This window comes from Gossypium arboreum, chromosome 6 (assembly GCF_025698485.1).
Source record: "Gossypium arboreum isolate Shixiya-1 chromosome 6, ASM2569848v2, whole genome shotgun sequence".
Classification (NCBI taxonomy): Eukaryota; Viridiplantae; Streptophyta; class Magnoliopsida; order Malvales; family Malvaceae; genus Gossypium; species Gossypium arboreum.
In genome coordinates this window covers 139,330,883-139,358,644 of record NC_069075.1, presented here as the reverse complement: position 1 = coordinate 139,358,644, position 27,762 = coordinate 139,330,883, and the positions used below count along the sequence as shown (strand labels likewise).

General features: G+C 31.1%; 3 protein-coding genes and 2 long non-coding RNA genes across 6 annotated transcripts; 2 read left to right on the top strand and 3 right to left on the bottom strand.

Annotated features, from left to right (window-relative positions):
* The first annotated feature begins 4,158 nt into the window (after positions 1-4,158).
* On the top strand, positions 4,159-6,616 carry LOC108484330 (uncharacterized). Of its 2 annotated transcripts, none has more exons than XM_017788076.2 (5): positions 4,159-4,478; positions 4,572-4,675; positions 4,851-4,969; positions 6,081-6,177; positions 6,290-6,616. In XM_017788076.2, the coding sequence occupies exons 1-4, from the start codon at positions 4,268-4,270 to the stop codon at positions 6,172-6,174; spliced, it is 528 nt and encodes a 175-aa protein (XP_017643565.1). In that variant the 5' UTR covers positions 4,159-4,267; the 3' UTR covers positions 6,175-6,177; positions 6,290-6,616. The 2 variants fall into 2 exon arrangements, with proteins under 2 accessions (XP_017643565.1, XP_017643564.1); XM_017788075.2 differs by having other exon boundaries at positions 4,160-4,478; positions 6,327-6,616.
* Positions 6,617-9,369: 2,753 nt separating this feature from the next.
* On the bottom strand, positions 9,370-14,244 carry LOC108486643 (glucose-6-phosphate isomerase 1, chloroplastic-like). The gene is made up of 14 exons (XM_053029879.1): positions 13,410-14,244; positions 13,190-13,312; positions 12,788-12,886; positions 12,586-12,669; positions 11,897-12,044; positions 11,755-11,816; positions 11,404-11,472; positions 11,204-11,311; positions 10,918-10,970; positions 10,680-10,818; positions 10,432-10,588; positions 10,176-10,254; positions 9,817-9,883; positions 9,370-9,729 (listed from the first exon to the last, which is right to left on the bottom strand). The coding sequence occupies exons 1-14, from the start codon at positions 13,938-13,940 to the stop codon at positions 9,595-9,597; spliced, it is 1,854 nt and encodes a 617-aa protein (XP_052885839.1). The 5' UTR covers positions 13,941-14,244; the 3' UTR covers positions 9,370-9,594.
* A 3,705-nt stretch (positions 14,245-17,949) lies between these two features.
* On the bottom strand, positions 17,950-18,247 carry LOC108485628 (uncharacterized). The gene is made up of 2 exons (XR_001871338.2): positions 18,139-18,247; positions 17,950-18,067 (listed from the first exon to the last, which is right to left on the bottom strand). It is a non-coding gene; the product is annotated as an uncharacterized LOC108485628 (long non-coding RNA).
* A 224-nt stretch (positions 18,248-18,471) lies between these two features.
* On the top strand, positions 18,472-21,297 carry LOC108485629 (uncharacterized). The gene is made up of 3 exons (XR_001871339.2): positions 18,472-18,603; positions 20,249-20,460; positions 20,569-21,297. It is a non-coding gene; the product is annotated as an uncharacterized LOC108485629 (long non-coding RNA).
* Positions 21,298-24,426: 3,129 nt separating this feature from the next.
* On the bottom strand, positions 24,427-26,391 carry LOC108484498 (protein CutA, chloroplastic-like). Its single transcript, XM_017788307.2, has 6 exons — positions 26,158-26,391; positions 25,937-26,052; positions 25,586-25,648; positions 25,093-25,124; positions 24,842-24,936; positions 24,427-24,738 (listed from the first exon to the last, which is right to left on the bottom strand). Exons 1-6 carry the CDS (start codon positions 26,343-26,345, stop codon positions 24,657-24,659), a joined length of 576 nt encoding a protein of 191 aa, XP_017643796.1. The 5' UTR covers positions 26,346-26,391; the 3' UTR covers positions 24,427-24,656.
* Positions 26,392-27,762: the final 1,371 nt, after the last annotated feature.

The following is a 27,762-nucleotide window of genomic DNA, read 5'->3' as shown; positions in this document are numbered from 1 at the left end:
CTTTTACAACTAGGTCCTACTATTAAATTCATTAGTTTTTTATTTCATGGATGAAATTGAAAGTCACCATGGTTGAGTGCTGTAAGTTTATGATGAAATAGAATGAAATTAAAGCTTTAATTTGTTTATGAGATGATTTTATTAGGTAATTTCAATAGAAATTGATTTTTAGGACCTAATTGTGAAAATGCTTGGAATTAAAGTCTATTGCTGAAATTCTGATTCCTAAAGGTTGTAAACTAGTTTAAGGTGATATAATAAAATGTTAATTGAGAAAAATCAGCTCAATTGAGAGGCTAATTGAGTAGGGACGAAATTATCATTTATTAAAAGCTTGGGGGAAAGATGGTAATAAACAGCTTGTACAAAATCAGTTTGGACAGCAGCAGTAGACTAACTTTTAAAAATCACCATAAATTGTAGAAATCGAATTAGAAGATGAAAAAAATATAGAATTAAAGCTTATTGAGTCTAGTTTCTCATAGAATAAATAGTGTAAGCAATGGATTTGTAAATTTTGAGATATAATGAATTTTGTGAGACAAGGTCAGAATGAATTCGGGTTCCCCTGTTCTGACTTTGAAAAGTCATAAAAAACTGAATAAAAACAATTATGGGCTTAAATTTATATGTCTAGAATACTTAATGAGTCTATTTTTAAGAGAAACAAACGAGAAGATTATTTGAATTCTGTATGAAGAGATAATTAATTTTTAGTGAAGAAGGGTCAGAACTGTCGACAGCAGAACAGGGGTGACTTTAAAGAATAAACTGTATTAATTGGCTAAACCAAAAATTCTGAAAATTTTATGGTAAAAATATATATGAGTCTAGTTTTAGGGAAAATTAACGGATCTTAATTTGGAGTTCCGTACCTCAAGTTATAAATAATTTAGTGACTATGACTCAAGTAGACAGCTTTGAATGAACTATAAATAATAGTTGAATTATAGAGAATGTTGCATATGAACATGAAATGTATTAAATTGATAATTAAATTTATTTATTTAGATCCAGAAGATTCAAATACTGAAGCTAGATCGAGGAAAGGAAAAAGTTCGGGATTAGTAGATTTTATTGTTTACAAACAAGTATCAAGGTAAGTTCGTAAACTTGAATTATATTCTTAAATGCTTAAGATTGTATGTTATTGATGTGAATATGATTTGAGTGTTCATTGTATGAAAATTAATGAAACATTGATATATTTGATAAAATGGGAAGAAATCCGGTTGAATGAAAGGAATATTCGATGGATCTCGAAAAGGAATTGACGGTAAAAGGATCTAGCCGGACGGGTGATCCTATCTGATATAGCCCTCCGAAGAATATGTGTAAAATGGATTTAGCCCGACGGGTAATCCAAATTAGGGTCTGAATTTAGCTTTGGACTGGTAATTCGGATCCAAGCTCATTAGAGTAATTGTCGTTGCGAGGATTTAGCTTGGACCGGTAATCCCATTGCAAGGTTGAGGTTCATGAGTGTGCTCTCTGAAATGGAAATGTCGATATGAATATGAATTGACGGATCCAGAATTGTACACTAAAAGTGTACCTTTGAAAATCCATCGAAATTCCGATAAATTAAACGGGATAAGTATAAAAAAATAACAAGGAAATGAAAATTATGATATTGATGAGCTCATCAATCATGGTATATATTATTGGTACATGAAAATTATTGTACTAACTTGAATGTTGAGTTTGTGCATATTAGGGTAATAATGCATTGAATGGATATATGGATGTTTATTGTATTGTATTGAAAATATTAGGTAAGTATAATTCTTGTTACATGAGCTTACTAAGCACGAAGTGCTTACCCCGTTTCCTTTTTCCTTGTTTTGTAGTGTTAAGAGCTCAGAGGTCGGATTTGGTCGGAGACACATCACACTGTCAACCTCAGGATTTCGGTATATAAAGAAATTTTATTTTGGAAATCAATGGCATGTATAAGCTAACAAAGTAAATGTTAATGTGAAATGAATGTAAAGTTAGCCATTAGTATGGTTAACAAACCTGGTTTTAGATATGTGATGACGTTATCTTATCTTATAAATATGCATGAATTTATCTTGAAAATATGTTGAATTGATTTGGTTGATGTGGATTGGTCTCTATTTAATATTGTAGGGAAGGTTAGATATTTATAAAGGGCTATATTGAATATAAAAAAAAAATAATTCGTAATCTCCGGTAATGCCTCGTACCCTATTCCAGCAATGAATACGGGTAGGGGTATTACACCACTTTTGACCAAAAGAAGTTTAGGTATTAAGTTGGGCAAAGACGTATAATTTAGGATGCAATTTGTCAATTAAGTCTTCTAAAAATTTCAACAAATTTAGCTTCAAAATATACAAGTTTACACAAACGTTGCAAGTTAAATTTGTTAAATCAAAATCAAAATGCCAAAATGTGTAACCTTTGGCTAAATTTATTATTATACCAATCAAATTTATATACAATTGATGAAAAACATTAACGTTATGATTAATTGTTCTTAGTTGCTCACTTTCAAACTTGATAAGAATTAAATTGCTTCGATTTTTTTTAGAGAGACAAATTTGTTTATTTTCGAAATTGAAAGGGACTATATAGGTTTTTTTTACAATATTTAAGATGCGGCTTTTTAATTACATTTATTAAATTAATAAAATAACATAAAATATTCTTAATATTTATTTTCTAACAATAAAATATTTAAAAGTGTTACTCTATTCCCTTAAATTTTATAAAAATAAAATATTTAAAAGGCATAATAATAAATTTAGCCTTTAACGTTTATATCTTTTTCAATTTGACCTTTATTCTTTTTTTTCTAATTAAATTTGACTTCAATCTTTCAAAAAGTAGTCAAATAATTTTTTAAAGAAAATGCTAATTAAAACATTAAATTTTTATTGATGTTGGTACGACAACCCTTGGCAATCCAAATGTGCTTTATGCTGTCATGACATTATTTATCTTGTATGTCATGTCAACAAATAATTTAATAATTATAAAATATTAAAAAAATTAATAAAATAACTCAAAATTCATTAAAAAATAGAATGAAGTACACATGTATTGCCATGTGAGTTACCATGTTTAAAAATTTAATATTTTAGTCAATATTTTTATTAAATCCGACTCCTTTTAAAAGGTCGAAGGTCAAATTCGACCTTTTAAGAAGGTTAATAACCAATTTAAGCTTAAAAAAGGAATAAGGACAAATTTGATAGAAGATGTAAATATTAAAGGCCAAATCCAAAATTATGCCTATTTAAAAATGCAGAAGAGGCCCCAAAAAATGGACAGGAAAAGAAACAAAAATGTCAAACTCAATTAAATTTTGTTGGACAATTGCTAGTTGACCCATTGGATTGTATGTTGGGCTTTCCCGCGATCAAGTGTCGTACCAAAACTCAGTCGGCCATTAGAGAGCTTCAAAGGCCGAATAAAACTCACCAAAGGTCAAGTTTTGGTTTTAGTCCTCCTACTATCCTAAAATATAATAATTAATCTCTATACTTTAATTTAACATAATTTAATCTTTTTATTTTTATAATATTAATCAAAGTTTTCAGAACCGGCCCAGTGATTAAACTGGTCAAACTAAGAATTTTTAGTTCATCCAAAATTAATTAAATAAATTATCAAAAAGTTTATAAAAATTTAAAAATATAGGAAATTGGTCCAACTTGTCAACAACTGATTCAATCGATTTGTGAGCCAATTGATCTAATTTAAACGAAATTGATATCAATTCATTAGTTAATCTAAATATTCAACAAATCAATTGTTTCTTTGTTTGATAAAACTCTCTGATCATACTAACATAATAATTAATAGCATTAACTATTTGGATTATTTGCCAATGGGGCCTATGCTTGATGTAAGTTTGAGATATGAGGTGTAAATACGTGGGTTCTCCGTTAAATTTATTTTGGTTAATCCTTTAGTTAGTGTTAATTATTCATTTTAGTACTTATAATAATGGATTTTTATTGGAACTGTTGTTAAATTTGTAATTTTGGAAAAAGATTTGGATTAATTGATGATCTTATAAAAATTGAGAATTAAATTATGTTAAATTAAAGTAAGGTGATCAATTTCCAAATTTAAGTATAATATAAGGACCAAAAACAAATTTGGCCCTCGCCAAACTCTGCACGCAACTCAGATTTTTATCAGGACCGACTCAGTTTAATGATCAATCACGCTAGAAAGGTAAGAGAGTAACGAAGGATCAATTATAGCCAAAGTCAACGAACCGCTCAAAAACATGGCTGGAAACTTAGGATGCGTCGTCGTATCCGTTGATGGCAACGAAGGAAGCATGGACGCCTTACGATGGGCGCTCGATAATATTAAGCTCCGACCATCTTCTCCGGACTCTACTCAACCGCCCGGTCACTTCCTCATCCTCTACGTCCAACCTCCACCGTCCATCGCTGCTGGCCTCAATCCCGGCGCCATCCCCTTCGGCGGGCCCAGTTAAGCCACTTTTTTTAAATAATTTTCCCTTTTTGATTTAAATTAACTTATTTCTGATATGTGCGAATTGATTTTTCTTTTTTGAAATTCAGCCCACCTAGAAGTTCCTGCATTCACGGCAGCTATCGAGGCGCATCAGAAGAGAATCACTGATGCGATCTTGAACCATGCTCTTCAAATTTGCGCTGAAAAGAAGGTCAGTTATTATTATTATTTATTTTTCTAAGTTATTGTTAATTAAGGTATATAGGCAAATATTCTTGGGAGGTTTGACCTTAAGTGATTAATTAATTTGATTAAATTCATCGTTTTTGTTAGTATTTAACTTGCTGAGGAAAATGAATTACGAGTTTGGAATATTTCTAACTCAGGCAAACGTGAAAACTCAAGTTGTGATTGGGGATCCAAAGGAAAAAATTTGTGAAGTAATTGAAAATGTGCATGCTGATTTGCTTGTGATGGGTTCCCGAGCTTTTGGCCCTATTAAAAGGTATTTTCCTCATTGCAATGTAGCTTTCATTGAATTGAGACTGGTTGAATTGTTTCATTAAACCACTTGTGTTATAGTTTTATTCATGTTGATTGAGTTCGTTTTCATGGAATTTGGTTATATGTCTGCATCACATGAATTGCCTATGCATTTCATTTAGTGTTCCACATTGTTGTTAAGATGTTTTACCTTGTGAATCCTGATCATTGAACAAGGCATCATAAAAAGAGTGCTGATCAAGCATGGTAATAATGGACTAAATGAAGCCTTAGTGAAGAAGTTAGCATATAGGCTAAGCTTATCAATTGTAACAACTTCTAATCGAAATGCGAAATGAAAATTTATATTACTGGATGGGGAATTTGTTCTATATAGTAAAGCATTCTAATATATGTCTTTTGAAGCATTGTTACATGTGTGCTCAGAAGTTTCTAACATGAATAAACATTTGTTGCCTTTCCCTATGAGTTTCATCTGTCTTCTAGCTACGACTTTTTCGAAATTGCTATTATGTTGATGATGCCATAAAGCAGTGTTAATGTTGCTTGAAGGAAAAGCGAGTCTCTCCCCTGAGATGTATCTATTCTGCTGGAAGGAGCAGTCATATACTAAAATATGAGGTCATAGTGGAATCAAATGTCATCCTATAGTGTTCATGAGATATTTCTATTGTAATCACTATTATGATGATGATTCCATAAAGCGATGTTAGTGTGGCTTGAGGGAAAAGAGAGTCTCATCTCCAAGATGTCTCAAATCTGCTGGGTGGAACAGTAAAATACTAAAATGAAAGGTCCTAGTGGAATCGAATACCATCCTATATGAGATGTTTCTATTGTAATCACTATTATGTTGATGATGCCATAAATTGATGTTTATGTGGCTTTAACGGAAAAAGAGTCTCTCTCCTGAGATGTCTCTAATCTGCTGTAAGGAGCAGTAAAATACTAAAATATGAGGGTCATAGTGAATCGAATGTCATCCTATAGTGTTCATGAGATGTTTCTATTGTATATATTTAAAGTCGTGTCTCTTTTGTTCTTATATCACGGGAATGAAACTATCACAACTCCTAATCGAGATGAAACTGACTAATGTTGTACGTTAACAGAATGTTTTTGGGAAGTGTAAGCACCTATTGCGCCAACCATGCACAATGTGCTGTTATGATTGTAAAGAACAAGGAAGCTTCCTCCAAATCTTAAGAGGTATGCTCTGAACCACGGTATATGCTAAGTGCCCTTTTGCAGAACTTTTTTACCTGTTGTGCTAATGCACTGCAAAATAATGTTCTTCTAACTGAATTTGCGATATGACCAGTATTGCTGTTTTCTTTTCTCTATGAGGTTTGTTTCAGACTTGTCACCAAGACAACTTTGTTAGGAGCTATGTTACGCTGCGCTGTCAATAAATCTATCCCCTGCAGTGGGGCTTTCGCCAGAAAGTTTCACTATACCATTCATGTATGTGCCATTACTTATTTCATTGGTTTGGGTGTGTTTGTATTATTGCTTGTGGTTTTTCTCAGTTGTTGCTAGTGGTTCTGGCTTAAGTTCCCCTTCCCTATTTGTTAATCTCCAAGATGATCATTTGTTTAATTTATATGTCTAGGAATGACCTTTAATATCCTTGGAAGTTTAATTTAAATTGTGCCTTTTTCCTTTCTTTTTTTTTTTTTTTTGGTTTTTGATGAAAATATACTATGTTAAAATGTAGTGAGGAAAGTTAATGTTTCATTTAGGAAATGGATTAATCGGTTAAATACGTGATAATGACGATGAAAAATTTGTATGTTAGAAAGTCCAATTCGCAAAAGCTTGTCAAAATTAATCTTCACGAATATGGTGAAGGGCTGGAAGGTGGGCATTCAAGAAGGAATGCATGTAATCTTTTACAAAGCTCTATGCTGTTAATTAAAAAAAAATTATCGCCGAGCTTCAAGCTATGATTTATGATGGATCAGTATTCAGCTATGAGTAGAACATACTTTAGATCTAAGTCTATTTGGTAATCAGTGTTTCAAATTGAAGAATAAATTGTTTGAATTTTTATTCGTAGATTCATGATATCCAAAATTGTTTTATGAAAAAAAATTAAATTATAGAAGAAAGAAAGAAAGAAAGAAATAGAGCTTTCGATTGGTGCAGATTATTGATCAAAAAAAGTCATATAACATCCATTTTAACAGTCTAATGACTTAAAATGAAAATTTGTTTTAGTTAAGTGATCAAATCGAAAACTAAACCATGATTAATGGTGTAGTTGAACAGGTGCTGCAAACCCTGTTGCAGGCTTACAACACATCTACAATGCCCGAGAACGAAGATCCATCGAGGAGTTTTGTAGTTCTCGAAAACTAAAGAAAGAACTTGCTTTATCACATCTTTGTTCATAGTGTTGAACCTTCATTGCAGCTTCTGGGACAAAAGGTCATAAGCAATGGTTTCTACGACAAGACCGTACTAGAATTTGAAAATGGAATTCTTTTTGCTACAATGAAAAAAAATAAATCAGAATTTTCTAATTAATTAAAAAAAAAGAAATTTTACTTTGTCAAGTCCTTGAGTGAACATGTTCTTTGTTGTGTCTCTTTTTAAGTCTTACTTAAAGCAAACATTGTGAAATTGTAGTGTAAGAGTAAAAAAATCAGTAAATAAATGAAAAAAGAATGAAAATTTATGATGAAAAACAACAATTTGCCAAGTGAAATAACAGTGACTTGCTGCTTAAGGAACTGTCTCCAGAGTTTCACAGCTTACAACAGAGCAAAGTATCAACTTGGAATTTAGTAATTGAATCTATTCATTCAAAAAGTTAACAGATTCGCTAAATTTAAATAGTAGCAATCCAACATTTCTTTTTTAATTTTACCCCTAAATTTTCCCATATTTCTCTTTTTCAAACTTGTTTTTTGAGGTTTATAACTACCCTCTTAATGATATAGTCCTTGAGATTTAAGTCCGCTATAGTTATTTGAATCAAATTGGATTAGTTGGTCAGGCTGGGAATTGGCTGAGTACCATTTCAAAAAAAGGAAAAAACCTAGTGGACTTGCGAATTGGTACGGATCAATTAAACCGAACTAAAACACTCGTAATTGAATAGGATTTTTAACTTCTATATTCTGAATCTTTTAATAATTTATTTTATTTGAACCACATAAACTGATTGAACCGATCAAATAAAAAATCAATAATTTGAGTTTGATTGATTTAACTACTGATATAGAATAAAAAAATATTAATTTTACCACAAGTAGAATTAAGAAACTACCGTTTGTCCTTAATTGCTATTTAAAATAATAAAAATTAAATAAACAAAACACACAACAGTTTCTTAATCCACATGTCGGAGTTAAAAAACGTTCACCACTAATGTATCAAATAACAATCCTTCTTATATTATATTGTTAACTAAAGAAATGAAACTCATCCTTGTATTATTATTCACTAACAATACGAACTAATACACTAATAATACATAAATGCTTCATTTGGTTGGAGTGTTATTTTTTTTAGGTGATTTAGTCATTGGTTAACTATGAACTAATCATAATTGATAATATTTAGTTTGTGGCAAAAGGAAAACTTTTGCTTATTTTAAGGAGCTCTTATTTTTACAATAATTTTTACTCATCTTTTTAATTGTAGGTTTGAAATTGTACTAATTATTTTTTATTTTATATCTAATTATTTAAAAAGTGTTAAATAAACTTTTTATTCATATTATTACACAATTAACCGAACGTAACAAAAATGTATTATTATTATTATTATTATTATTATTATTATTATTATTATTGTATAAGTTAATAAGGTTAGGTAGGTAGGTCTCAACTAGACTTGTCCATAGGTTGGGTCACCCAATTTGGCCTAAAGGCATGTTCGAAAACTGAAAAAGTTTGAATAAAAATATAGGCCCAAAAAATAAAGTTGAACAAAAAATAAGGCCTACTTTCTAAATGGCCAAGCCGCAAATAAGTTTTTTTGCTCAAGTCCGGTCTGAATTTGAAAAAAAAATCTGCTGCTTTTTTTTATTACTATTTTTTTATTGTTTTGCTATCATTTCACTATTATATTACTACTATTTTGTTATTATTGTTGGGATATTGTATAACTTTTGTTTTATTATTAATTTAGTTATTAGTTTAAAAATATTTACTTGCTAAATTACACTTATCTTAATATTATTTAACTATATATATATTTTAAATATAAAAATTTTAATATGGACAAGTCGGGTCAAACTCAAATTTAATATTTTTATCCTAGCCGGGCTTAAGCGAAATTTTAAACTCATTTTTCAAGCTAAGGCTAAAAAATGAGCCTAAGTTTTTTATTTAACCTGATCCGGTCCATGGACAACTCTAGTCACGATATATCAGGACATGAAGACTCGTGTAATAAAAATCCTGGAAATTTTGCTCTTTTCTCTTTCAAATGACAAACAAGGAAAATGTTAGGAAATGTTTATTTCTAACTCAAAAACATTGATACAATAGGTAACAACCTGGTTCCCAGAAAAAAACACTAGAAATCGTAAACTAATTTTATTGGATTTTTTTTTTTCCTTTTTCCTCTCTATGGAAAGTACAAGCTTAAAAGAGGACTTGAGTTTTCATTCCCTTAAGCATATAATTCATCCACGTTACATTCGCCGAGGAAAACTTTTAAGCTATATGGTGAACCACAGTCTCCTTCGGCGATTAGTGCTCGGTCATTGGCGGCCATGTGTTCAATGATTTTGTATATCATTTCAATCTGCAGTAGTAAAAAAATAAGCAAGGTTAGTATTACTGTTTATGTTATCACGTTAGAAGTGTTGGTCGAGGGTTATTTTGCACATACATCGTCCGGGGAATGGCAACGGTCAGCGATTTCTTGAAGCGTCAATGATTCGGCAGGGTCTTCACAGCTGAATGAAGCGAAACAGAAAAACACTAATCAGAAAAAACAAACAACGAAAATAAGGAAGGCATACAAATACCGCAAGCACAATGAAAGAACTGAGCATTGAAATGCGAGAATTGCATTTGAAGGTCATCGAGCCTTTGAATCAAAGAGGAAGAAGGGAGAGAAAATGGCTACGAGGCAAGAAAGTGAGAATATCCGCAGCTGTAATCTATAAAGGTTTCTTAGTCGAAACTTTATTAAATTCAGTGATTTATAAAGACATTCTAATTCATCAAACATTTGACATCAGATACCTGGCCTCGTTGAGCACCGCTAAAACCCGCTTTTGTAGAGCTAATACTTCACCAGCAGCTTTTTTCCCAGCTTCCACACCTAGGATGAAAATTAAATGCGAAATAGAAAAGAAAAGACCAATCAGATTAATTAACCCCATAAAAATATTAAGATTAAACAGCTAGGTTGCAGAACATGAACCCAACAACAAAATATCCTGCTTATTTCACTTCAAGAATTGAATTTTTTAAAATTGAAGACAAAACTTATACTTACCCGGTTGATGATAAGCATTGATGTTGACAAGCGAGGCATAAATTCCAACTGCTCGCTCATAAAGTGCTATGAGTGCCCCAACAGATCTAGGTGTCACCTCTTGGACGGTGACAGTGATGGATTCTCGGTTATTTGCATACAGAGCTGATCTTGTGCCCTACATAATCAATGTTATAAAATGCAAATATTACCAGTCTGCATCATATGTACATTCCAAAATCCTTTTAGAAAACCGGCACGTATCAAACCTGTAGCATTCCAAACAGGTAGTCACCACATGTAACACCTGGTTCAAGCTCCCAATCATGACCAGGGGGTCTATCACGTAGAACTTCGATAAAGGTCACAAAGAAATTATGCACACCCTCCCTCAGTTGTTGGATATAGCTATATGTTGAAGATAAGTGAAAAAGGTTATTATTAGGACTCCGCATTGCTTGCATCAATAGAGATCAAATCAATTTCAAAGGTCCGAGGGAATCTTACGCGTGCTGATCTGTGCTTCCTTTATTTCCATAAACAGAAATTCCTTGATTTACCTAATGAACTAAGTAAATGTGAGAAAGCAACTTGCACTTGTTTATCAATGAGTAAATATTCTACACAAAACCACAAATAAAGCAAATAAAATGTTTCCCCGGATAACTAGAGGTCCAATTGGCAATCACTTAATTACTAATATTTAGCTTCAATTAGCATTTGTACAAAGTGGCCACCAGGGAACCAAAAGTAGTCTAAAAAATACATCCTAATTGAAGTGGTGCGACCATACCCGGTTACCATCCAGATCAAACTCCTTGCCAAGCGATTCCATAACCAACTGTTGTAAATATCTGCTAAATAGTAATAAGCTATCCTTGTAAGGAAGAACAACCATATCCTGAAGAATTCAACAAGAGAAGCCATTATTTTATTTTTAGAAACCAAAATTTGTACAACATAAGATCTGCAATATAGTTAAGAATTGAATACCTTAGATCCAATCCCATCAGTTGCCCAGTACCAACATAAAGCAAGCAATGCTGCAGGATTCTTCCTCAGCTGAAGGAAAGGAGGAAAAATATGTAAGTCAATCAGGAGATATTATCTGCAATAATAGGAGGAATACAAGCAAGATACAAATCAAAAGCATACTAAAACATGGTAGAAGAAGATGAGAAGCAAGGTTTTCCATGCTCAGAAACAGCCAACAGGCAAAACAAAGGGAATAAAGACAAGCAACCCAAAATCACCAAGTAAAAAACAACTACGATGATTCAGTTCTCCCGATTTCAGCATTCAAGGAAGTTATAGGAACTAATAAGACACCAATGTGGAACTTACCACTGTGCTCCTAGTGGCCTCATCCATCATGGATGCACCAACAAGCATTTCTCTTATGTCAACTCCCTGCAGCAACATTCACTTAGAAAAAACTGGCAAAAGTGAACTTATAACCACATTAAATATTAAATCCATGGAGTACATGCCTGAAGTGCTGCAGGAAGCAAACCAACTGCAGACATTTCAGAGGTCCTGCCACCAACCCAATCAAACATAGGGAACCTGGCTACCCAACCCTCAATCCTTGCAGTGTTGTCCAACAAAGAATTTTCTTGTGTTATAGCAACACCCTGCATTAAAGCAAACGTAAGAAACACATAAAGTTGAGAATCATATTATTGGGGGAACCATCTTACCGATTACAAGAAAAACCTAGAACAATGCAAGAATCTCATCTGAATGAAATAGTAAAGTACCAAGTGAAGTTTCTATCCAAGGGATCATTAGAGTGAACTAAGCACAATTCAACTAGGGAGTACGGTTTAAAATATCAATCTACCATCTAATAACTCAGAATATTAAACAAGCCCACTAAACTATATGTGTGGCAAATTGTACAAAGAAAGAAAAATAAAATCATAGGGGTAGTTGTACACAATCTCCATTATGGTGGCAACAAAGAACAGAAAAAGCTCAAAACTATATGTGGGGCTTTAAGCATTTTATGACAAAATTATTCCAATTGCAACCGAGCTAACTCTATTATGAAGCCTCTAAGATATCCGCCAATGATAACTTACCTTGAATTAAGTAACCAAGTAATATTTTGAAACGACACTCTGAAGTAGGGGAAAACAAATAAAAGCAGAAACAAGAACCTGAGATAAAAACCTGTTTTGCAAAATCCAGACCAGCTTCACGGAAGGCTTTCTGTACTTCCAGTAGGCCATTTCTTGTTTCAGGGGTACCTCCACTCTGAGTAGATATGTTTTTATCAGATAAATACACAAAATATTTCATATAAACTATAAAATCAAAGAATAATGAAACAAGAAAACCAACAGTATAGAGATTAAGGGGAATTGACGCAGACCTTTGAAATCACAATTACAAGAGTAGAAGCCAACTCAGGCCCAAGCTGTGCTATTTGATGATCGATTCCAGCAGGATCGGTATTATCAATGAATCTTATCTGCCAGCCAATAAAGAGAACAAGTTATTAACAGCCTATTCCAATCAATACATATAGTTAAAACCTAAAATCATTCAGTTGTAAAGCTAATAAAAAACTCGAAACTGAAGTTAGAACATTGCTGTAACAAACCTATCAGCAGACTAAACCCTCAAAGCTCATTGCCAATAAATAATGAAGTGTACTATTCAATTTAATAAGACTACTTTAAAGAACAACCTACTCACACAAAATTGGATCAAATTGTTCAAAAAAGAGAAATAAAATTGGCTTGTACTTCCGAGTGAAATCCAAAGAGCATACCTTAAGAGGAGGATTATCAGGAGCCAATGCTTCCGCCACGAACTGCGGGCCCAGAGCCGAACCTCCAATGCCAACTGAGAGTATTTGAGTAAAACGACCCTCTGGAGAAGAAGGTGGTTTAATCTGCAGTTTAAAAACGGATTAAACAATTTGATTACTTAAAACATCCACGATCGATTAGTTTGTAACTGCGAGTTAAAGCCGAATCGCCAAAACTAACCTCACCGCTGATGACGCTATCAGCGAAATCGCAAATGGCGGCGAGAGTTTTATCGATCTGAACTTGCAGAAACGGATTCGGCGCGAGTTTCGCGTTCCTCAACCAATAGTGGCCAACCATCCGTCCTTCATCAGGATTGGCGATGGCGCCTCTTTCCAGTTCCTGCATAGCCTTAAACGAGGCTTGAAACCGGGGCTCCATTTCGGAAACGAACTCATCCGAGAACCCGATCCTACTCACATCGAGGTACAACCCGAGCTCTTTATGCTGGTACAACCAATCAACGTATCTCCTCCAAAGCGCTTTAGGATCTTTCTCGAGTCCACCTTGCTTAGCCTTCTTCAAACCCGCGACGTCATTCGTTTTCGACAAATCAGCCGACACTTCACGAGCAACAGAGTGTTTAAAGCTCGAGTTAGAACGACTCGACACTGCGAGTGAGTCCTTGCGAAACGAACTGAGTTCAGCGCCGATTTTGTTATTAGGCTTCAACGAAGGAAAAGAAGAACATAAGCCCGAGAGAGAAGCCATTGAAGGAATTATGAACTGAAATGATTTTGTTGTGAGTGGACTCGTTTTATTTAGAGTGCTGTGCTTAGGAGTTGAGTTGCGGAAGGTTATTTATGTCTTTTTGTTCATATACGGCTCGTTCGGAAGCGAAAGGTTGTACCTGGTTCACTCGTTGTGTGGTTGGTTGGTGGAGATGCTGGAAGGGACGTAATTACAGTGATGCCCTTGGAATATTCCTTTCACCGGTTTTGACCTTTGGAGACCGTTGAAAGTGGCAGCTTGTTTTTGTACATCGGAGAATCCGTCGCATTTTTTGGATTTAGGACAGTTTTTTATTTACAAACAAATTCTACTAATTATTAATTAACTAACAAAAATCCAATTGGATTACAACCCACGCAATAAACTTAATTCTTTTCAAATCTTTGTTTTTTACTACAATTTTTGAGTAAAAGTATTGTGAAGGTTCCGTAATAGAAGTTGAGTTATATTTATATCCTCTACTTAAAAAAAGGTAAATTGGTTATTATATATTAAATCATAGAACAATTTGATCATTTATGTTACAATTTTTATCAATTTGTACTATTAAAAACTGTCGTGGTTGATGTAATAATTAATCAGACAACAACATGGGCGAAGTCAAGAATTCTTTTAAGGGTGGCCGAAACTGAATTATAAAATTTTTAATAGATCCAAATTTAATTTTACCATGTATTAATTTATAATTGTATTAATTTTTAAATGATTAAATAGAAGTTGCTTCATATTTAGTGGCAGTAATTTGAAATTTTACCATATATCAATTTACATTTTTTTTAATAGAGAGATTGGACTAAAATTTTCTATTTTTACGGAGGGACAAAGCCTCTCTGGACAGTAACACATAATGTGTCACATGCACATCAGGCTGTTGTATAGTGACCAATTTTTAACAATAAAAATAGATGAAACTTTTAACAAAATTAATTTACTTTAATGTATAATGATTAATTTACTTATTTTTAAATAAAAATAAAATATAATATGATTTTTAATATAAATGTCACTGTGATACTTTTACTCACTTTTGAAGAAGTATGCACTTTTTAAAACCCAAATTATATATTTGGCAACAGGTTACTTCTAAAATCAAATGATGACCATCGTTTATAACGTAATATATTCTTTTTCTAATTTTTATATACAAGGTATATAAACATTTTTTATTAAAATATGTTTTAAATATATAATAATCTATATTTAAATTTGTAATTATTGTCGATTGAATCTTAGTTCAATTGACATAAGCATTGTTGCCAATAAGAGAGAACGTGGGTTCAAGTGTGATGAAAAGTATTATCCTCTTATTTATGGGTTGGGAAGAGACTATGAATAGTTTTAAACATTGTGTCAAAAAAATGATCGAATTTATATTTTAATATTTAAATTTTATATTTTAAACTATATTTTAAATATTAAAATATTAATAATGAGTTATAATAAAAAATATTTTTATTGAAATATTATAATGTTAACAAATTTAAACATCATTTAAATTATTTTTTTAATTTATAATATGAGGTCTAAAATGAACATTTTATTTTTCCAAAACGTTTTTAACAACAATAGTAAATACTTAAATATTAAATAAAATATTTCAAAATTACTTTTTTCACAATATTTTCTAAATTAATCCTAAGTTACTTATTCAAAATTGAGAGTTAGATTGAGTGGGTCACCCGTTCGAGCAATAGATTGGTTGATAGCCTTTGTAAACTTACTGTTAATAAACGTTGTACTTTTTCCTTTTAACATAGAGTATCCTAACGATATCTATGGGCTTGTACTTATTTATACTTGTTAATTCGAGGTAATGCCTTTGGGCATATTTTTATCAAAAAAATTGAGGGATGAAAATGGGATAATCCAATTAATTAGATAGGATCTTTTATGTAAATAAGTTAACATATCTGTCTCTGATTTGAATGTGGTAAGAAAATATAAAATTAAAAAAAATTACATTAGAGCATCATTATAAAGTAATTTTTTAATAATTTGAATAATGATTTTTATTAAAACAATTTGAAAATGAAATTAATTTTCAAAATGATATAAATTATTTATAAAAATAATAGGTTATCGGATGTCACGTATACCATGGGCGACACAACCTAAAATACGGATTAATTATTACTACACAATTATTGAAATAATAGAGAAAAAGAAAAAAAGGTAAACTTTAATTTAGGTCCCTCAATTTTAAACTTTAATTTGCAGTTTCAATTATTTTATTTAGTCCTTGCTTTTAATATTTTTTTAATTTAATTTACATCTTATATGGCTTTTAAAAGGTGAACTACTCGGTTGATCACCCAACCTTTGGAATGCTTTTATTTGAGTCACTCAAAAAGAAATAAGATGATCGTTAAATTTTAATTCAGGGTATTCATGACACTTGATTAGAGGTGTTTATGGATCAAATTCAGATTGGACTTAAGTATGATATCGATACACATTATGTTTTACCAAGCCGGCTCAGCTCAAAATATGGATCTAAAATTTTGATCAAATTCATTCATAATTTAAATGGCTAATTCAAGCACATTTTACGTTTGCCTATATTATATTTTTTAATTTAAAAATACATATTTACATTATATTATTTTAATATTTAATAACTGTATATATTATTTATTAAAATTTTATATATAGTCATCTTAACAAATTTTAATGTTTACCTTGTAATAGTATTATATATTACTATAAAAATTATCAACTTAAAAAAAAAAAAAGTCAAGCTCGGGTTTTGAATGTTTAACTTAAACCTGACCCATATTTTAAACGAACCTAATTTTTTTGTTCAAACCCATTTTTTGAATCTAACATTTTTGCTCAAACTCTTCTGAATTTCAAACAGACCTTCAAGCTTGAACAAATAATCCAGCTCATGAACAAACCTACACCGGACCACTATATTTTGCTTCTTTTCTTTTGTTTGAAATTATATGATTATGATTAATTTTCAATTCTAATATTTTTGTTAATATTATCCAATAATGATCAAATTTCAATTTTAGTTCATGTACTACATTTTAACTTGAGATTTAATCTTTATATTTTATTGTTTGACATAATTTAATACCTCAACTTTATAATATCATTATTTATTTTAAATACTTTATTATAATTAAAATATTTATATGGAATTTAAGAATTCGAACGCTATTAAATTCAAATTTTTGAATATCAAGTGAGGTTTTTTTTTTCTCGAAATATCATACCAATGAATTTAATAAAAGAGTTTCAAACGAAGATTCGACAACTAATATGATGAATCAATACCCATTGATAAGTAGAAAAATATATATTAAATCCAAATTTGATTTGATGGCCAATGTCAAAAATCGAAGAAAGATGTTTAAATTTTTATTTGAAGATTCGTAACGTCTAAAGTTATTTATGAAATAAATTAAACTTTAAAAAAGAAAGAAAAATAAAACATTCAATTGATGTAAACAATGCGAACAGAGAAAGCCATATAGTATTAAGTTTAACAGCCTAGTGACTTAAATGAAAACTTTTAATAGTTCAATGATCAAATAGTAACTTTTTTTAGTTAAGTGACCAAAATGAAAATTTATCCATAATTTAGTCATTAATGGTGTAATTTACCCTTATTTTTTGGATGGATTGTAGAAGTATTTATAGGCCAAATTGGGTTGAGATCAACCTAGGCTCATACATCAGTAAAAGTAAAATGAGTAAATTAGTCTTTATATATTAGATTAAAGAGTAAACTATCGCTAAAAGGATAAGTTTTTAACAATAGAAATTAATAGAATTTTTAATAAAAGACCAATTTACTCTTTGATCTAATATAGTAATGCCAAGGATTTAAATAGCGATCCAATACAGCTATAGCGGCCGCTATACAGTGGTAGCAGCACCGTCCAAAACCGCTACTATTGAAAATAGTAGTGTGAAGCGAAGTCGCACCGATAGCGGTGGGTTGCGGCCGCAATTTAACGGGGCCAATTGTAGCAATAACTGGCTGCTATTCTCGTTATTTTTTGTTACAGCAAATTAAAAAAAAATGTATCTCCTCTGAACAAAAATCAATAGAAACGGTGAAACACAATCAAACAAAAAGGAATATATTCCCCTACCTGCAAAATCAGAGTGTTTTCAATCAAAAAAAAAAAAAGAAGACCAAATAAACAGAAGAAGAGGGCCTCACTATTGTTCATCATCTTCTTCACCTTCATGCCTCCCCTTTTGGTTCCACTCCCTTCTTCTTTTGCTCCCTGCTTCTAGCCATTCCACTTTCCACCATCTCTTCCTTTACCCTCTGCCATCGTCATCATCATGTTGAAAGAGAGAGGAGAGTTGAAAACTAGAAAACCTTGAAAAAATGAAAAATATAAACCACCATTGAAAAAAAGTGGTACACTTTTCCCGCAAAAGATATCCATCAATATTTGGTTGTATGGTATCGTATTCCATGATCCAACTTCTCCTAATCCAACAAGTATATCATCACGGTCCATCATATAAAGCATGTCATAAATTTGGTTCACTGCATGACCAGCATCAGTCCATCAAGAGACCAAATGTTTTAGTGTTGTGTTTCCAAACCAAACGGCAAACAAAGCAAACCCTAAACCCCTAATCACTTGCACATTCAGAGATTGATAATTTTCAAGTAAGTACGGAAGTAGCTGAAATTTTGTCTTGATTCTTGCTTGTTTTTGCAATGCAAATAGACTTTAGGTTAGGGATGAAGATGAAGGGAGAAGGCACAACCAGCATATTCCAAGAATTTGATAGAGTTTTGAGAGGATGATAGAGTTTAGGACTTTAGGCCTCTTCAGTTTTTTTTTTCTAAGTTTTCTGCCGTTTGATTTCCTTTTTTCTTTATTTTTTCATTTTTATTTTCCTTTACCCCTAGCCAAAACCAATGCACCGTTTCTAGCTACCAGTGTTCTCTTGAGTCTTGACAGGTAGTAGGAGTGTAGGACAGCTGTTAGCCTGTTAGGATTAATTTATTCCTAATTAAAGAAGTAATGTTTGACTTAATATGCTATAGCCTATAGAGACTTGAAATTAAAGCTCATAAATGAAATTCATTATACCGATTAAACATATATATATAATTATTTTTAAAATAAAACCACTATATATTATTTAATGAGAATGATATCCTCACTATATTATTAAAATTAATATAAAAACAAGATTTAATTTGAATAATAAATTTGAGGATTTGAAAGTTTTAAATTTGATTATTGTTTGTATTTTTCTATATGTATTGTGGATTTAAATTGATTTTTTATATTTTGTATAAAATGTAAAAACACTTTTATATTGTAATATTTGCTACTTTGTAAAAGGTTATGTTTTTTTATTAATTTCCAATCAAGTTAGTGTTTAGTTGACTCTTGACATTAACTTATCGACAATTAAGTATAATATAAATATTCATATTCTATTTGTTTAATTTTTATTGATATAAATTTTAACATATTAATAATTTATGAAATTAAATTTTACATACACATATGGAGTTTTAATAATTTTCTTATGTAATTATATACTATGCTAATGCAACGATAAAAATCATCTATACTATAAATTAAGGAGTTGATTGAGTTGATGTAACCTAATAACCGAGACCAAACTCAATTAGAAAATTATCAAATATCCATTCATTTTATAAAACAATAAATATTATTTTGAGGTATTTTTATATTTGATAAATTTAGAAAAAATACATGCATATAAATGTAAATAATGACATTTGAAACCCAACATTATCATCTTAACTTCATCATTTCATGCCTTTAGTTTTCATAACAATTTTTATAAATATATTATGTAAATGTTTTCACCTGTTGTTTCTATAAATTAGTAAGTATGTAAAGTGGAAAAGAGTGAATCCCACCTCTCACTCCCATCCTCTCCATCTTTTAACTTGTTGAAGCAAAGTATATTTTGATTGATTTATTAGAGTTTGAAGAGATTTTACAGAAAATGAAAATTACTTTGACAACAATCATATTATTATATTTTTAATATGAAAGCTTCAATCTTATAAGGTTTATAATTTTACTTTATATGTTATTTTTAATTAATATTGTAATTATAATTTAAATGATAATTATTTATTATTATTTTAAAATTTCATAATTTATTATTTATTATTATTATGTATGGATTATGCAATAAATTTAAAATTTCCATGTTAATGATGTTTACTTTTTTTTTGTATTATATTTGATAATATAAGTAATAAGTTGCTTATATTTCTAAATATAATTTTATGTTTCTTATATATAAATAAAATAAAGCATACCTCCACGTGAAGAGGAGTTCCAGACTAAAGGATTGGAGGGTGCACCAAGAAATGATATAGGTTGGCACTTTGGAACTCCATTGCCAAATACGAAAGGAAATATCGTATGTAAACTTTGTAGCAAAGTTGTGAAAGGAGGAATAACGCGATTTAAAGAGCACATTGCTCATAAAACTAACAATGTTGCACCATGCCCTAATGTTACTGGTATGTGATACTTTATTATTATTTTTAAATGTTTTTGTAAATTTTCTATAAATATTATATATAATTGATAATAATATAAAGTGTGAATTATTTTTATTTTATTAACAGGTGTCATTAGAGAAAGTATGATGAATATACTGAAAGAAAGCAAGACAAAGAAAATAGACAAAAAAAGGAGAAAAGATGAATTTTTATCTCAATTAAGAGAAGATAATGATGAGCATGAGGAATTCATTGATGAGGTTTCTGCTATATGGCAAGCAACTCGAGAAAGTATCCAATCACAACACGAGTGGCATAGAAGGGAAGAATTCAGATGAAGTACTGGTGGTTGGAATAACATTTATGAAGAAGGGCGATCTTCTCATGGATCAGCTAGAGAATATCATAGAGAAAGAACAAGTAAATCCATCCCAAGTGAGTCTGAGTCTACCTTAAGGGGAGCTATACCTAAATTGGTTAGAAGCAAAAGTTCAAAGCAAGCAAAGGTCAATGACTCTTTTTTAAAGAGTTTTCGAAGGAAGATAGGTGAAGCGGTATCTAAATTTTTAATATATGAAAGACTTCCTTTCAATTAGCAAGCTCTCCATGGTTGTATAACTTAATTCAAGTGTCAATAGAAGTTGGACAATGTGTAAAGCTCCCAACACCTTATGAGGTTTCAGATGTGTATTTGGAGTCAGAGTATCAACGAGTTCGTGATTAGGTAAATTGACTAAAGACTCATTGGAAAGAATTGGGTGCAACTCTAATGTGTGATGTTGGACCAATAATTTGAATCAAATGCACATCATTAATTTCCTTGTTTATTGTAGTAAATGAACCATTTTTTAGAAATCGATAGATGTCTCAAGTGTTCATAGTAGAGATGCTGAATTCTATTACAGATTGCTAGATTTAGTTGTAGAAGAAATTGGAGAAAATTGCATTGTCCAAATAGTGACTGATAATGAGGCAGCAATGAAAGCTGCTGGAAAAAAATTAATGTTGAAAAGAAAACATCTATATTGGACCTCATGTGCAGCTCACTGTTTAGATTTATACCTTGAAGATATTGAGAAAAAGTCCAGTGCAGTAAAAGTGTTAGATGAGACAAAAAAAGCGACTTGCTTTATATACAATCACATTTGAACTGTTGATTTGATGAAGAAGTATACACAAGGGAAACAAAGACTTCGACCCGCTCTTACTCAATTTGCAACTCATTTCATTCAACTTGAAGAGATAACAAGACAAAAACAAGGTCTGAGAGAAATGTTTAATTCAAAGGTTAGTGTTTTATAATTAGTTAATATAATTACTTAAATATAGCAACGTTTAATGATTTTACTAGCTCCAAATAATTTAAATTATATTATTTTAAAATTTTTCTTATGAATATATAAGAATTTAAAAAATTAAAATGGGGACAACAAAAGTCAGAGCCTGCTTAAGAAGCCAAAAAAATTATTTTGGGAAAAGATTTATAGAAAAAAGCCAACGACCTCATAAAAGTTTATGAGTCCCTAGTAAAAGTATTGAGACTTGTGGGTAGCGATGAAAAACCAACAATGGGCTTTATTTATGAGGCTGTTGATAGAGCTAAACGAGCAATTCAACAAGATTGTCGATATTTCATCGAGTATGAAAAGATTATTGATAATAGATGGAATTTGATGCATTCCGACTTGCATTCAGCTAGTAAGATAAAATGTTTCATATAATTAAGAACTATTTTTATATTTTATTATTTTAAGCTTTAGATTATTAATTGACATTAGAAGGTACACGATCAGTAATTAAAAGATTAGAACCTTCTCTTGATACTCAAGTCAGAATGGTTAATCGTGTTAGATTCAAGTACTATTATTTGTAACTTAGTTACATAATTTGAAATAGAACTTTTTTTTTACTCTATCTTTTATTTATGCAGTTGTTACTATTTAGAGATAAACATGAGACATTCGGTACTCCACAAGCACAAAAAGCTTAGAAGCAAATGAATCTGAGTAAACAGTTAATTAAATTATTTAATTTAATTTACATTATTTAATTATATTGTACATTTTGAAGTTATTTTGAAATTTAAATAATATTATGCAACTGAGTGGTGGATAATATACGACACATGTGTTCCCGAATTACAAAAATTAACAATTAAAGTATAAAAAACTTCAACATCAAATTGTGAACGAAATTGGAGCACATTTAGTTATATTCACACCAAGGCAAAAAATAGGTTAAAGTATAAAAAACGTGAGAAACTAGTGTTTACCTATTATAATATGAGGCTTCAGATAAGGCATTAAAAAGAATGAGCATTGATGATATAAACGCTAGTTTTAATCCTATCAACCTTGATCATATATTTAAAGATGTTGATCCACTGTCAGAATGACTTCATGAGAAAGAGAATCCATTATTATATGGTGAAAATGCCGGTGTGTTGCCTGTGGATACCTCTGATAATGAAATGGATGTTGATCAATCTCAACAACAAAATTTGTCTCATTCAAGTTCTAGTTCAACGCCAAGTCAGAGTGGCGATGGAACCGATGGTGGTGGTTTAAGTCTAATTGATGAGGATGATGGATATAGTGGTGATAGAGGTGAAATTAGGTCTTCTAGTCAGTATGGAGAAGAATATGAGGTTGGTACCACTAGTGGACATTTCCGTCATAGATCAGAGTTTAATGGAAATATGTTTCCTGAACCTATGAGAGATAGAAGTGAACCTAGAGCTCCATCAAAAGGAAAAGACAAGAATCATACTTCTATAGGCTCTTCATCTTATAGGGGATCGAGTTCTAGTAACCTTGGGTACAATGATTCATCTACTAGCACTCAAGGTTTTTATCCACGAGAACAACCTTCACATGGTTATCCACAACCATATGGTTATCATCCACCATTTCCTAATTATGGTGTGCCATACCAACCTCAAAAGCATCCTCCATCACCAATGTATCACACACTTCCACCTCTTATGTATCCTCCTCCTCAAATATATCCTCCATATCAATTATATGAAAACCAATGTAAAAATGTTACTTTTTTTATTATATATTTTTGGACAAAGGCCAAGAGAATCAAGTCAAGAACGCTCTTAAAGTGAAGGTACTAAATCATACCACTACCATTATTTGTAAGGTATGTTTTTTTTTTAAAAAAAACTTTTGTTAATGCTCTTAATTTTGATGATATTAAAACATTTAAAATATATCTTTAGATAAATAAATAGAATATATTTTATCAAAAATAATTAAGAATCGAAGCATGTTAAACTATATATGAAAGTAGAATGAGAGTGAGAATAAGTGGTAAGAAATAAGAATAATTAATGAAAATCTATACATTTATCTATTCATTTTTTTCCTTTTGCAGATAGAATGTTTATATCTTCACCATCTTCAAAGTCATCAAAAAATATTGAAGACATCTCTCAATTATGAATTTTCAATTATTTTATCTATAAAACTTTCAAACTTATTAAATATGATAAATGTTTAATATTTCCTCTCTTTTTACTTTGTTATTAGTTAATATAATATTCTTAGAAAATTCATAAATAAATATAAGAATAATTAATGATTATAAAAGTTGTGTTCTCATATCATATTAATAAAAGTTCATAAATGTTAGAAAACACTCTAAAAATCATTAAAAGTAACTTTTTATAATTATAATTATAATTATTATGATTTACAATAAGTTGTGCAAAATTTAAAAAAATTCATGACCGCGATACTCGCAATGACCGCAATAGCATCCGTTATGTCCGCAACCACTATAAACGCAACGCGACCGCGACCGCAATTTAAATCCCTGAGTAACGCTAATTTGCTCATTTTCAAGAAAAGGGAGGCAAAATGCAATCCAACTCGTAGTACAAAAGCCTCCATGGTATTTTTATCTATGGACATCATGCATATATGTATTATATGTTGTTACTCAACACGAGCTTGGTAACGTATTTCTAGTTGTAAATTGGAGAACAAATAATAGGCTGCATTTATCAGAGCAAATTCCTTGTCTTAAAAACACACCAACTCCAACACATCTTTTTTCCTACCAAAAATAGATTTTAATCTTTCCGATTACGAACATGACATGCTTCCTTTATTCAAGTCAGATGAAGCCATTCATAACACAACCATAACTGGGCACTTACATGTTTTCACACATTCATGGCAGGTCATATACTACATCCGAGAAGTTCAGTCCCTTGTACTGTTTTTAAGCCATTCTAGATACTGGGGGCTGCCCCCAGTGATCGGCAAGGCAATAACTTCGGGCACACTGAGAAAAACAAAAACAGAAAAGGTAAAGAGGGAGTTCAAAGGAATTCAGGTCTTTTAACATTTTTGTTGAAAAATATACAAGAGAGAGGTTTTGTGCTTACTCGTATTCGTGATTTGCCTTCACATGCTCTGTTAGAGCTTCCAAGAGGGACTGCCTTGTCTTGATTATGAGCATCTCCTCAGGATCTGAGTTTATCTGCAGAACCAATAGAAATGGTATTCGGTTAAACAAGCTAACTTACCTGAGTCCTCAGTTGTATAAAATGCACATAAACTTAGCTACGCAAGTCCATCAGAAACGTTTACTTTCATTAGTCCAACAAAAGCAAGTATCTTAGAGAATATCTCGTACCTTTCCCTCCCATAGATACACCGACTCCAGACCTGCAATCACGATATAACAAATCTATATCAGAAACTATTGTTCAAGTGAATATAAATAAAAATATAAAGAGTCTCTCCCTCATGAAATTACGAAAGAAAAACAAGAGCATGTGTCATAGGAGAGGGAGGGAAAGACCAACTGGTTTCGATCAGAGGGGTTCTGTACAAAATCACAAAAATCTTGAAAACATCTACACATGCTTAGAACCTACTGTCATTGTTTCAAAGCAAGGGATTCACGCTGCAAGGTGGCTTGAGAAACATTGACCGTGTAAAAGAATAATAACCAGCTCGATCATTTGAACATTTACTTTTTCTTAAACAATCAAGATCAAATCGGTAAGCTAAACCCGAAAACAGATCACGAACAATGATGACACATAAAACACTAAATTCCATAACTCACATGGTTGAACATATAACCATATGATGACCCAAATTAAAAGAGCTATATGCATAACCTGGTACTATATTTACACAAGCTGCAAGTTTCTCTTTCACGATGCTTCCAGCCAACTTCCTACCTGCATGTAAATGGTAGTTTAAAATAAGGAAGCCATAACAAAAAAACCTATATAAAACCCCAGAAATTTCTACATGACATGGTGCCAATTAATAGCGAATCCACAAGATTATAACAGAAAAGAAAGCTTGAAAAAAAATGAAATATGATCGTTTATCAATTAGCTATTTTCCCAACGTAATTGCTAAACACGATTTCTTTCCACAAACCCAGATTTCATTTAATTACAGTAATCACAGTTACCCTTTTCAGCACACACACAAAAAAAAAAGAGTTCAGAAAAAAGGACCTGCTTCTCTGTTAGGAACAGTAACATAGACGACGATGCTTGGAACAATGTTGCTATTCCCCTCCATTTTCACAGCCTGAACGGTCTTATCTGCTGATTGGGTACTAAATTTCGACCTAAGAGGAGAATCCCAACGAATATTAGAGCTTAAATTAAACAGAAAATCAGAATTAAATCTTTTAAAAAAATCAAATGGGGGTTGCTAAAATTAATTAATTTACCTTTCTATATGAACAAAATGGGAAGACTGAGGACAACTCGTTTTGAGGTAAGAGGAAAAAGGGAGAATTGAGCAGAGACTGGGAAACCCCAAACCCAGGACGCAAAACGCACCAAGTAGTGGGATACGGCGTCGTATTGTTGCCGATGAAACAAGGTTCGACGCTCTAAAGAAGAGACTGGAAGCCATTATGAACAGAGTCTGGCATTATATTGCCTTTATTCAAGATTTGACCCCTAAATTATATCAGTTTTTTCATAGGGGTGTCAATTATTTTGGAATAAATCTCAAAATTAGATATGAACTTTGATTTACTATGCAATTTGATACATAAAGTTTGATTTGGTGCAATTATACCGATAAAATTTTGATTGCGGTTCAGTTGTATACATAAAACTTTGATTTCAATTTAACTGTACATATTTAAATTAATACATTATTTATTTATATATTAGATGAATATAAGAATTTATATATGAAATATGTAAATGTAAAATTATTCTATATTAATACTTGTATTAATAATTTCTGAAAATTGAATTAAATAAATAATTTATGTATAAAATTACACAAAATTAAAATTTATGTAAAATTGCTGATTGGAGGTTGGATCTCGGACCCTTAATGAAAAGTATTGTCCCATTCAAAGATTTTGTCTCTCACACTCCAAAGAAAGCGTTGGTTTATGTAAATATGACCTGCAAGCTCACGAAAAGGGTGTAGTATTATTAGAATCAACGAAGGCTTAAATGTCCTACCTTAGCAATACTAACACCCCTTCCGTGAGCTTGCAAGTCATACCTAGCCAAGTGGTACCATATATGTGAAGGTAAGGCATTTAAACATTGGTCTATGGTTAGATCCCCTACAAACACAATTTGCATACTTAATATTTCTAATAATATCAACACCTATCTCATGAGCTTATAAGTTGTATCTACATCGACCAAGACTCTCCTTGACTCCAATCAAGTTCTCCTCAGAATAAGAAGACAAAACTCCTGAATGGAACAATACTTTCTTATAAGGTTCGAAACTAAACTCCTCTAAGCAATAACATTATACATTTGATTAAAATTCATACATAATTTTGAGTGCGATAGGCATACTAATATCATATGAATAGTGAATACGATCCACCAAACTATTTCATATTGGGCCATATATGAATTTGGAAAAATAAATAAAAATTAAAATTTATGGCCCTATCTGACCCAACTCATATAGTAGTTTTCCTTCCATGGCCCATTTAATATATAAAAATGGATTTTATTTGATACAACGATGAGTCGAACGTTTAACCAATAAATCATAATTTATTTATGTATTTTTAATCTCTTTCTTCACATTAATATGTTGATCAGTTTTCAATGTGACTATTTGATTTAAACAACCATATATTTAACCAGCATTAAGTGGTCTTTTAATAAAATAACAAAAAAAATGATATTTTTATTTAAGTTTGATTATGTTTTGATTATTAATTTATTTTTCAGATTAATTAAAAAATGATTTGAGTGATAAAATATTAATAACCTTGTGTTTTCTGGTAAAGCTGAAAGCATATTAATTGGACTAACCTCTCCTAGTGGAAGCTAATGTAAGA